Source organism: Trachurus trachurus (genome assembly GCF_905171665.1).
Source record: "Trachurus trachurus genome assembly, chromosome: 19".
NCBI lineage: Eukaryota > Metazoa > Chordata > Actinopteri > Carangiformes > Carangidae > Trachurus > Trachurus trachurus.
The window spans coordinates 22,153,958-22,166,183 of NC_139913.1; the positions used below are offsets into that span (position 1 = coordinate 22,153,958).

Genomic DNA, 12,226 nt, shown 5'->3' on the forward strand with positions numbered 1-12,226 from the left:
AATTACACTAGAAGTAGTAGTAAAGAGTAATTTCAAATACTAAACTATAAACACTAACAACTTGACACACTTGAATATATTTATTACAATCTGAACATTTGTAATAAAATGTGTAATATAAATGTAAAGAAAACCCCCAAAACAAAAACAAACAAATGAACAAAACTTGTGCATTTCCACCTCATAAAGTTAATCAGCTCACCAGCAAGAAAACTAGAAACTACTACAGTACCCTATGGGTGTGTTTGCTGGGAAGCTCCCACACGTTCGTGCACGGATATAGTTTATTGTGACACTGCTTCATACCAGCCGCTGTGTGAGCTTCTCTTTTATTTTAATCCTTCAATTATGAATATAAAACACATAAAATTAAGTGGACGAAATCTTCTTAATTCCGTAGATACGATTTATTTATTCATTTATGTATTTATTTTATTCAGCAGGTCCGTTCGTCGAGCGGCGCCTGTTTCCGGGGAAGATAAACAGAAAGCACAAGCAGGAAGTTGTTGTCAAGTCTTAGAGGCAGAAACAGCTTCCACAACCAAACACAGAGAAATGTCTCTGCACTTTTCTCCTGTTAAACTCGTAGCCGTTTAAAAACAACTCTGGAGGAAGCCGTCGCCTTGTTGGAACTATATCTAGTTGTGATGATCATTTCCTTTTCCTGGGCTATTTATTTTATATTCGTGTCGAAGCCATTGTTTGGGAAGAGTTAGCTGTTAGCCTGGCGTTAGCGATGGGTCGATGACACAGGGCTGCAGGCAGCACCGTTTGACCGCACAGCGCCCAGCTCTCAGCTCCGGGGGGGAAGGAGAAGATGGACTTCTCCAAGTTCCTGGACGACGACTTCGACGTGAAGGAGTGGGTGAACGGAGCCTTCAAGGTGGTGCAGAAGGACGCGCCGGGGAAAGCAGACACACACGCAGCCACCCTGGTCATGAAGCTGCAGCTCTTCATCCAGGAGGTCAACAATGCTATCGAGGGTCAGTCAGTGGAACTATAAACCTGTGCATCTTTTACATTACATTATAACACCACAGATGTCTCGTTTTACCTGCGCTCCTTCTCTCTTGATATTCTCTCTCGTGCCACTACGTGTCAGCGTTTTCCCTACTGCCATGGTGTCAGTGACACAGAAGATGAGCAATACAAAAATACCTTTAAAGAAATGTTTTAAAAGCATATCAGATTTGTTAAAATGTAGCCTACATTTTGTATTCATGTTGATTTCATGTCATTTGAAATGACATTTGAGCCATTTTCTAACAAAAGTAAGACTGATTGCCACTGAAAATGTCAAATGCTGTAACCACAAAAGAATGGTAGCTATATTAAATATTTTATCCATCTACAGTGGATTTAAGTGTAGTTATAAATAGTATACTTTCTTCTGAAAACATAGCTACATTTCTATTTCTATATTTTAGTTTTAATGCATTTTAGCAATACTGAGCAGACATATCCTAAAAACACTGATTTTTTTTCTAAATAATGAAGAACCGTAAGTGTTGCATTGCAAAGGTGAATTACATTTATTCCATAATTGAGTCCAGATTTATTTTCCTGAATATAATCAGATTTTTATGAAAAAAATACCAGGTAATACTACTTGACATTCGGTTGCATCACGTCACTACACAATAAATAGAGTGTGGATTTTTTTTCCTGGATAATGTTGTGAATCTGTGTGAAAATAGTAATACACTCATTTGCCACTTTATTAGGTGCATGTTGCTAAAATGAATGTGGTGTCTTTTATGATGCTGTTAGAAAGAGATGTTGATGCTACATTGTTGTTGTTGGACTGGTTTACGGTATATAAAGTTATGTTCCGGTAACTTAGCCTTCCTTTATTGATATAAAGAGGGTTGGTAAAACAATACAATTGGCTCTATCTCAGGTTTAAAAAAAGTTAGTCATATTTTCTTGTGATGCTTCGGTAAATGGAAGACTTGCTGTGTTCCTGTTTGTAGAGAGCAGTAACCAGGCGCTGCAGAACATGCCCAGAGTGCTGCGAGACGTGGAGGCTGTGAAACAGGAGGCCTCCTTCCTCAAAGAGCAGATGGTCCTGGTTAAAGAGGACATCAAGAAGTTTGAACAGGACACAGTGCAGTCAATGCAGGTGTGTGAACATTTCCATCACTATTTCATTAACATATCCAAAGTATATTCAAGATTCAGAAGTAACATATTGCACATAACAAACTAATATCTAAAACTGAGTTATGTGATGAATGTGATTTTAATTGAAATGTATGATGAGATGTGCAGCGTGGTCCGAGGATACTTCTCATGGAGGACATTTTTGTATTTTGTGTGGATCTGCTTCACCAGGTCCTGGTGGAGATAGATAAGGTGAAGGGTCGGATGCAGCTGGCAGCCGAGGCTCTGCAGGAAGCAGACAAATGGAGCACACTGAGCGCAGACATCGAGGAGACCTTCAAAACACAGGTATGAATGAAGGAGAAATTGCTGCAGGACTTTTTTATTGAGCTTTATGAACCCTGTGTGGCAGCCACTTGGCCTTTATGTAAACTGTTCTCAACATAAAGAAAACATAAGCAACACATAAAGTGGTATACAAAATAGAAGTTTGTTCCTCGTGGGTTCAAGCCCAGGCTATTGATATAAACAGATTCTTTTAACTCTGAAAAATGCAGCAAATTATTCTATGAAAGAATTGTTTAGGTTTTATATAATAGACATCAGTCATGACTTTGTTTCTTAATTCTTCCAGGACCTTGCAGTGATCTCGTCTAAACTGACCAGCATGCAGAACAGCCTGGCCATGTTGGTGGATACACCGGATTATTCTGAAAAGTGTGTCCACCTGGAGGCTCTGAAGAACCGACTGGAGGCTCTGGCCAGCCCACAGATCGTAGCCACCTTTAATTCCATGTCTATAGGTAAAAAAAAAAAACCTGCTTCTGTATCTGAGCTCTCCATTTCTTAGTTTGGTGTCTGTGTACACTAAACATACTCGCTGTGTGTTTACACGTCTTTTTCTCTGCAGACCAAGCCAAGCTGTTTGTTAAAGTCTTCACAGAGATAGACAGAATGCCACAGCTTCTTGCCTACTACTATAAATGTCACAAGGTGGGTGTAATTACTAATGAATAAATGAGCCATCACAAAGTCATATTCTCTTATTTTACATGTGTGGTGGAGACATGCATTGAGAACATAATGTTTGTCTTTGGGGTCTCCAGGGCCAGCTGGTGAGCATGTGGCAGGATCTCAGTCAGAGTGAGCTCAGTCTGAATCAGCAGCTGTCTGAGTTCTACGACACCTTGCTCTCCACGTGGCACACTCAGCTCCAGTGGAGCAGCCAGGTCAGAAACACTGCATTACTGACTGCATCGAAGCTAACAAGTTTTTTTAATTCTTTTTTTTTTTTTTTTAACAAAATTGCTTTACAGTGATTCAGTCAGAAATACTGTGGGGCATCTTATAACTCACTGTGATGAGCAGGTGCCCCCTATATAGAGCAGGGTTCTTACGCAAGTATGGAAAGTATGGAACAGTATGAAATTTGATTTGATACATTTAAAGGAAAAGTATGGAAAATGGAAACTATTGTATGGAATATTGATCTTATCTTTTTTTTTTTAAAGTTATTTGGGTTAATTATCTTGTATGTGCTATTATATCTAACTACAATCTCCTGGAAATTATTTGGTGACATAATAGCATAAAAATTCAGAATAATGAAATTTAATAAAAAAAATTTAAAAAAATCACAATTTATTTACATGATGCATATCTAATTACTCAAATGTCACAATTTATTTGACTTTTTTTTACCGATAAGTCTGGAAATTAGGGGTCTAGAAAAAGTATGGGATTTTGGAATTTCGAATGTGTAGGAACCCTGATAGAGGCTGTAGTTCCCCCAGTTGCTCTCTGTCTCCCCAATTCCTCTCTCTCTGACTGTCCTGTCAATTAAAGGTGTGACTGTCCAACAAAATATAATTTAAAGGGACAACGAGAAGTTTCTATCTGGTTATAAAAAAGTCTCACATTAATGTGGATGAATCTACGCTACCCACACTTGTTAATGGGCCCATTTTCGATAAATATATCGTTTTGTCTCTATCGTTATTTTGTTATTATTAGTGGTGGCGGAAATGCTGGTCGAGCTGACCAGCGTTTCCTTACTTTCGGTTTCGTGGTGAGTCATGAGAATAACGCCACCGAATCGCCGTTTATGGTCGGAACTACGACGGTATGTGATCGTCTTCCAACCTCTGACTTTAATTCTTGATGAATGAAAACATGAGTCTGTCTTGCGCCGGTCAAAGAATTTCATGGTGCGCGCGGAGGCTCATAAATGTAGTGTGAAAACGCTTCGCTTTTCCAAAACTCCTCGTTGTCCCTTTAAAAAGAAAGGAAAAAAGAAAAAGAAAGTGGAAAAATAAAAATAGATACTTACCAAATACTATAAGATACCAAACTTGTTAACACCCAACAGGTGTTCAAAAACCCATATGAAGTGGTGACGGTGCTGCTGATCCAGACTCTGGGGGCCATGGTGCCGTCCATCGCCGTGTGCCTGAGCACGGCCGTGGAGCGGGCGGCGCAGGAGCAGCGTCTGGACACCCTGCTGGAACTCCATCAGACCACGTCCACCTTTGGAAACAACTTGGAGGCCGCCATGCTGCCACACCTGGGTACGTGCCAGTGAAACGAAAAGAAAGACGCTAAAACAAACAAACTGTGTTGGTTGAAGGTGTGGTGAGGTGGTACAGCAGCTCACCTTCTGCCTGTGTCTCATTCTCCAGCTGAGAACAACCTGCTGAAGGTGAACGAGCTGGTCTGCGCTCTGTACGACCCCTACAAGGCCTATCAGCTGCAGTACGGAGACCTGGAGGAGGCTCACCTCCTCATCCAGATCAGTGCTGTACCTTTGGTAACGCAACCCACACACATACACACTCACTAGGGGTGTGACGAGATTAAACTCGATGATATTTCTCGTCGCGTTCAAAATCTGTCTCGCAAGATTTTTTTAATTTTTAATTTTTATGTTAAAACAATGTAAAACAGGGTTTCCACGACCAGTTACCATTACACCCCTTTCCACTACACAGTCATAACTCTACTCGACTCGGTTTAGATGCTTTTCAATCACAGCTGAGTTCTTCATAGTTCCTCCTCAGTAAAAATGAATGTCGCTGCCACTACTTAAAAAAAAAATCCTAGAGGAAACACTGCACATAATATTGTTTGCACTTGAAAAAAAGAAAGGAATATTCAATTTTAATTTTTGTTTCAATTTGTGGAAGAAGTTAAAAGATCATGCTTACGTCATGCATATAAAGAGTTATAATAAAACATTTCAAAATGCATGTGCAAGTCTGTTGGTCCAATCATATATTTTGTCATTGTAGTTTTCTTAAAATCTCGTCATGTTCTCGTGAACCCAATCTTGTGTCTCGTCTCGTGAGATGAGATGAGTGTATCGTCACACCCCTAACACTCACACCTTTCCACAGTTGTCATTTTTGTCTCTTTGTCTCATGTACTTCACATTCTGTCTTATTTGTAGGAGCACGGCGAGGTCATTGATTGTGTGGAGGAGTTGAGCCACTCTGTGGGCAAGTTGTTTGGCCTGGCCAGCGCCGGCGTGGACCGCTGTGTCAAGCTGACTGACGGACTGGCCGTGTGTGGCCTCCTCAAAGCCCTCAAAGCCCTGTTCAACAAGTAAAGACGCTTTGTATTCTTACACACACTCAAGTCATTGTATTGTGTTGAAGTCAGTGATTGTGTTTTCTTAACTGGAAGCATCAGACTACTGGAGAAAATCCTTCCGTGTTGACTGCTCTGCCCTCCCAACGAAACCTTGACGTTTCATCATCACAATATTTTGGGGGAACGTGAAATATCCTGCTGCTGAAGTCATATTGTTCCACCAAATTTGTAAACAAAGTAGTTAATTTTTTTAATGAATGCACATTACATTTGATCCAGACAATTAAAGAGGCCCAGAGGAGTTTGCTTTTGGTTATAAAAGAGTCTCATATTAATGTGGATGAATCTACGTTACCCACACTTGTTAATGGGTCCATTTTTGATAAATATTCAGTTTTATCTTTATAGTTATTTTGATATTATTATTTAGTGGTCGACTCACCCAGCATTTCCTAGTTTTGGTTTCCTGGACACTGCCTCATGGGAATAACGCCGCCGGATCGCTATCAATAAGCACTTTTCATGCCCATGGCAGCTCAAAGTGCTTCACATGATAAAAACAAGCAATATAGGGGACACATATTGGGAGACATAGGGAACACACGTACATTCGCAAACACATACACATTCACACAGTAATTTTAGAACATTGGATTTTATCGGGGAAACGCTATCTTACACTCAATCATTTGCAGTGGGGAAAACACTAGATAAAATGAAGTAAAATAAATAAAAATGAGAAGATGAGAAAGACACTAGATAAAATGAAGTAAAATAGATAGAATGGCATGGTTTATGGTTGGAACTACGACAGTATCTGATCGTCTTCGAACCTCCGACTTTCATTCTTGATGAATGAAAACATTCTTGGCAAATGGAGTAGGTAGTGCACTTCATTTTTACTATGGTTGGACCGTACTTACTTTGTGTTGCCAGTTTTAACACTGCGCTTTTTGTAGGTATGTGTCGGACTTCTCCACAACCCTGCGGTCCATCAAGAAGAAATGTAAACTGGAGGATACACCCAGTTCATCTGTTTTCCAGGAGGACTGGACCGCCTTCCAGAACTCAGTCAGGTTAATCCTCCTTTATTTTACTTTAGAGCTTTACTCACTTTGCATGTTACAGAATCCCAATATACAAGACATTACCTATACTTATGTGTTTTTCTGTCGTGTTTTGCAGGATTATTGCCACCTGTGGAGAGTTACTGAGACAGTGTGGAGCGTTTGAGCAGCAGCTGTCAAACAAGTGAGAGAAAACATTCATATTTCATGTTCCATTTGTTCCCATTTACTTTAAAGAGTTGAGTGCACAGCGTCAGGGAGTTCATCAGGTTTTAAAGAACTCCGTGCACTTTCTTTGTGATCAATCGCTCCTATAGGATCCTGGGCACGGCAGGTAAGTACTTGTCAGAGTCGTACAGCCCCCGCAGCCTGGCAGGCATCCAGGAGGCCAGCTCCACGGAGAGGAAGAGCGCCACTAAGAACCCATGGCAGGAATATAACTACCTTCAGAGGGGCAATATGGCTGAATACAACAGCCTGATGGAAGTCCTCTACTCATTAAAGGTATGGAGTGGAGCCCATGTGTGAATGTTATTAAGTCTGCTGATTATTTCAGCTGTTTTTAAAGGGATAGTTTACCCAAAATTGAAATTTCACTCATTATCTACTCACCCTCATGTGGACTAAGGGCTGGGAGAAGTTTCAGAGTCCTCCGTGGCTCCTCTGAGTTACAGGGGGTCTCGGCGTAGCAGTGCATGTCCATATAACGGTTGCAAATGGATACCAACTGTCTTCGTAAAACAAAAAGACACACCAAAAAACGTATGTAATGTCCGTCTTGTATTGAAGCCCTGAAATGCGAAATTGTCCCAAGTCTATATTTCAAGCTTGTTTGTAGCGGAAGCTCCTCTTCCCGGTTCGTCAAATTTGGACGAACCAGGGTCCGTCCTCTTCCCAGTTCGTCCAAATTTGTCGAACCGGGAAGAGGAGCTTCGAGAAGCTTCCGCTACAAAACAAGCTTGAAATATAGACTTATTTAATTTTTTTTGGGACAATTTCGCATTTCGGGGCTTCAATACAAGACGGACATTACATACGTTTTTTGGTGTGTCTTTTTGTTACGAAGACAGTTGGTATCCATTTGCAACCGTTATATGGACATGCACTGCTACGCCGAGACCCCCTGTAACTCAGAGAAGCCACGGAGGACTCTGAAACTTCTCCCAGCCCTTAGTCCACATGAAGGTGAGTAGATAATGAGTGAAATTTCAATTTTGCGTGAACTATCCCTTTAAGCTTTTCTCCCTTTCTGCTGCAGGAGAAGGGCACAGGTAACTCCAGCCTGCTGGCCGAGCCCAGAGTGGCTCTGATCAGACTCAACCAGCAGGCCAACCAGCTGGCCTTCGACTCGGTCTTCCTGCAGATCAAACACCAGCTCTGCCTCGTCTCCAAAATGGAGGTGATTAAGTGTCAAGTTTCCAGATTATTTGATTTCAGATACTGATAGATGCGATTTGCAGTGCATGAGCGCTGAGAGCTTTTCGGATCGCCTGTGCGAGTGCGCATCTGAGCGGCGTTGCATCTATTTTAATCTCCCCTCGCGCTGTTTGATTCCCGCTCCTTCTTTGTGATCAGAGTCAAGAGGCAGGAGGCTTTGGAGAGAGCTACACAGAGGACCTGCCCACTTTCAGCCTGTCGCCACAAGAGTACATCACTAATGTAAGTTAGGTTTGATCTGAACATGAACACTGTTATTTTAATGTGATTAATTTCCAAATCAAAATTAATTAAATTGCATTGGATACCGGATGGATTCAACTGTATTATTCTGTATGTTCTCCCTCCAGATAGGGCAGTACTTGATGTCTCTGCCTCTCCACCTGGAGCCATTTGTGACACAGGAGGACCCGGCACTGGAAATGGCTCTGCACGCTGGGAAGCTGCCTTTCCCTCCAGAGCAAGGTTACCGACCATCAGTCCTGATTCTCTTCTCAATCTGTCAATCCACATGAGATATATATATATATATATATATATATATATATATATATATATATATATATATATATATATATATATATATATATATATATATATATATATATATTTTTTTTTCCACATCACTCCACTCAACTCCTCGCTTCCACTTAAGCCCCGAAGCCCTGATCCTCTGCACTTCATCGTTTTTTCATTTTCCTCAGGATTCAAAGCCAGAAATACAGTAGAGACACGTCCTGACAGTTTCACCTATTAGCATATATTACTCATTACTACTGTATATAGGCAAAAGGCATTTCAGAAGCTAAAGAGTTGAGTAAGCAATAGCTTTTCTTTTGACCTTTTTGTTTTGACCTTCATCCTCCATCTTATTCTTCCTCTTATCCTCCAACCAGTCTCTCCATGAAAGTCTCAGCACTGCATCATCTCTGTGCTGCTGTCCGTCCCTCCCTTCCCTTCCCAACGGTGTGTCTGACTCAAACGTCACCTTGTCTTTAATTCAGGTGACGACCTCCCCGAACTGGACAACACAGCGGACTACTGGCTGGGCTCCATTGCCCGGGCAACCATGCAGACCTACTGCGACGCCATCCTGCTGATCCCCCAACTGAGCACCCATTCCACCAAACAGCTGGCCACAGATATCGGTACGACCACAGTGATGTCGTTATTATTTATATTTTTTTACAATCTGGACCTTATTTCTAGCATAAAATACGATCATTTACTCACCCAGATAACTTTGGTGTCATTACAAGTTGTTCCGACGAAATTAGCTCCAGCCGAGAGCCGTGTATATCCGTATAATGCGAGTGCACGGGGCAGCGCAATGCAGCCTCTAAATAACACATTATCATTGCGAAACTCGTTCATTTCACCAATATTTTGTTATGATAGGCTAGTGCTACTCCCCTCTGAGTCCGGGGTTAGCTGTTATCTACATCCGTGGTCTGTAGGTTGACCTACTGACCTCTGATCTGGATGATGGTAAATGGTAAATGGACTTGCACTTATATAGCGCTTTTCTAGTCACTTGGACCACTCAAAGTGCTTTACAATGTAATGGTCGCATTTACCCTTTCACACACATTCATACAGCACTGTTCGCAGACAGGCTTTGGAAGATAATCATTCACACACATTCACACAGGGCAGGTGTGGGTTCAGTGTCTTGCCCAAGGACAATTCGACATGCAGACATGGGGAGCCGGGAATCGAAACACTGACCTTCCGGTTAGTGAACGACCCGCTCTACCACCTGAGCCACAGCCGTCCATCTCTCTGAGCGCGGCGCGGCTTGTTGCTACCGCTAATGCTATGGTCCGTTGCGCTAAAAATGGACCTGAATGCCGAAGCGGAATGATTATTATCAGAATGAGCCGGGCAGCGGTCGGAGATGACATCATCCAGGTCAGAGGTCAGTAGGTCAACCTACAGACCACGGATGTTGATAACAGGTAACCCCGGACTCAGAGGGGAATAGCACTAGCCTATCAGAACAAAATATTGGTGAAATGAACGAGTTTCGCGGCAGATAATGTGTTATTTAGAGGCTGCATTCCGCTGCCCCGTGTTCTCGTATTATACGGATATACGCGGCTCTCGGCTGGAGCTAATTTCGTCGGAACGTCTTGTAATGACACCAAAGTTATCTGGTGAGTAAATGATCATATTTTATGCTATAAGGTCCAGATTGTAAAAAACGGTAATTATCCTTTAATAATCACTTGAAATGGTGACTCCCCAGTTGGATCATGTAGAGTAATGACTCTCCTCACCCCCCTGCTCCACAGACTACCTGAGCAACGTGATGGACGCTCTGGGCCTGCAGCCCTCCCGCGCCCTGCAGCACATCGTCACCCTGCTGAGGGCCAAGCCAGACGGCTACAGACAGACCGCCAAACTGCTGCCGCGACGACTCGCCTCCACCATCGCTGCCCTCCGATGCATCGACTACTAACAGTAAGACAGAGGGGAGAAGGACTCAGTGGCTCTCAGAGCAGCAGCGGGGACGTTTGATCCATTCCTTGGATTGTTTGTTGCAGCAGCGTTTTAGGTTTAAATCCTGTCTAAATATGTGTGTGGTTTATGGGAATGGTAAGAGATTGAAATCAGTGTGGTCCAGATGTTTTTTGTTTTGTTTTTTTATACCGATTAACCTGGGAGTAAGTGTGATTTACGTGACGTCTATGTTAACGCCTTCAAGTCAAGCCAAAAAGTGGAAGTGTCTCGACACTACATCTTTAATCTCTGCATTTATAAGTTGCTGAAGCATCTTAGAAATAACACAATGTAAATCAGGGCATGAGTGAGAGCATTTGAAATCTATGTCTGATGTGATTAATCTATTATAATAAATTATATTAAGGTAATATTTCTGAAACAAGCTCTATTTTTTTCTGTTAATTGAGCCCTGCAGCAGTCAACTTTAACAGTAAAGGCAGAGGTGATCCTTCTCCCTCTCTCCCTTCCTCTCTCCCTCCCTTCCTCTCTTACTGTAGTCGGGGCTGGATAAACAACAGTGTGGACATGTTCCTTATTTTTCCATGCAGTATCCTAAAAATCTGTATATAAAACATTACATTACAACAACACTATGATGTGGCCTGTTGTGTCATTTTATGAAGCTCAGTAGAAGGTGGGGGGGTTGAATGAGTTACTAATGTGACTGATCTAGTTTAATAAATGTATGATCTTTTTCATAGCTTGTCAATCGCAGACAGTGTCCGTCGTCTGAAAGTGTCTGGTCTCAGTCTTTCATGATGTTAACCCATGTTGAATGAATTCACACCCTCAAGTCATGAAAATTGTGGCGTCTGTCACAGTCGAGTGTCGGGGGAATACGTGCCGAGATGGAAGACTTCACTGAAATGCACAGGTAAGATTCCTGACAGGCAGGACTTGCACCATGTGGTGAAATTAATGATCAGTGTCATTTTGATTATTTTGAATAATTTCTTAAGCAAAAAATATCATCCATTCTCAGGTTGGACCTAAAGATCTAAAAAAAAAATTAAATTTTGGGGGTTTGCGCTGTGATGTCACCTCTGGCTCTGGGAAACTGAGATGCAGAACTTCTCACTGTAGGTGACAGACAAAAAACAGCCTTTAAATCATCAAACATAATGACAATAGAAAGCAAATGTACATAATACAAATCATAAATAGACAAGATAATTGCTTTTTACTCCTAAAATTAATGTAGCATCTGTTATATTGAGATTTTACATACAAATCATATCGTTTTATAAAATGGCTATTACAGACCTGTATAGCAGTGAGTTTTCCCATTCACACACAACATTTCATCATAATAAACCAGAAACCATGATAACATCATGATAAAAGTGCTCTATAGCCCAAGGCGCCACCAATAAACACACAGAACCTATATAAAATATATTAATATGTAATAATGTAACAGTGTGAAGGAGATTTTGCATAACAAGTGGACACTTTTAATAAATGCTGTTGCTAATATAATTTACACTGTTTGACAGTGGGTTAAACCACAATAACATTTACTACAA

At 41.5% G+C, this 12,226-nt stretch overlaps 1 protein-coding gene across 1 annotated transcript; it reads left to right on the plus strand.

The window, feature by feature from the left end:
• Positions 1 to 513: 513 nt before the first annotated feature.
• cog7 (component of oligomeric golgi complex 7) lies at positions 514 to 11,226 on the plus strand. Its single transcript, XM_083994035.1, has 17 exons — positions 514 to 983; positions 1,974 to 2,122; positions 2,335 to 2,451; positions 2,738 to 2,906; positions 3,014 to 3,096; positions 3,210 to 3,332; positions 4,472 to 4,670; positions 4,782 to 4,909; positions 5,549 to 5,703; positions 6,651 to 6,767; positions 6,877 to 6,942; positions 7,076 to 7,262; positions 8,017 to 8,157; positions 8,334 to 8,417; positions 8,546 to 8,660; positions 9,200 to 9,343; positions 10,490 to 11,226. The coding sequence occupies exons 1-17, from the start codon at positions 818 to 820 to the stop codon at positions 10,654 to 10,656; spliced, it is 2,310 nt and encodes a 769-aa protein (XP_083850161.1). The 5' UTR covers positions 514 to 817; the 3' UTR covers positions 10,657 to 11,226.
• The last annotated feature ends 1,000 nt before the right edge of the window (positions 11,227 to 12,226 follow it).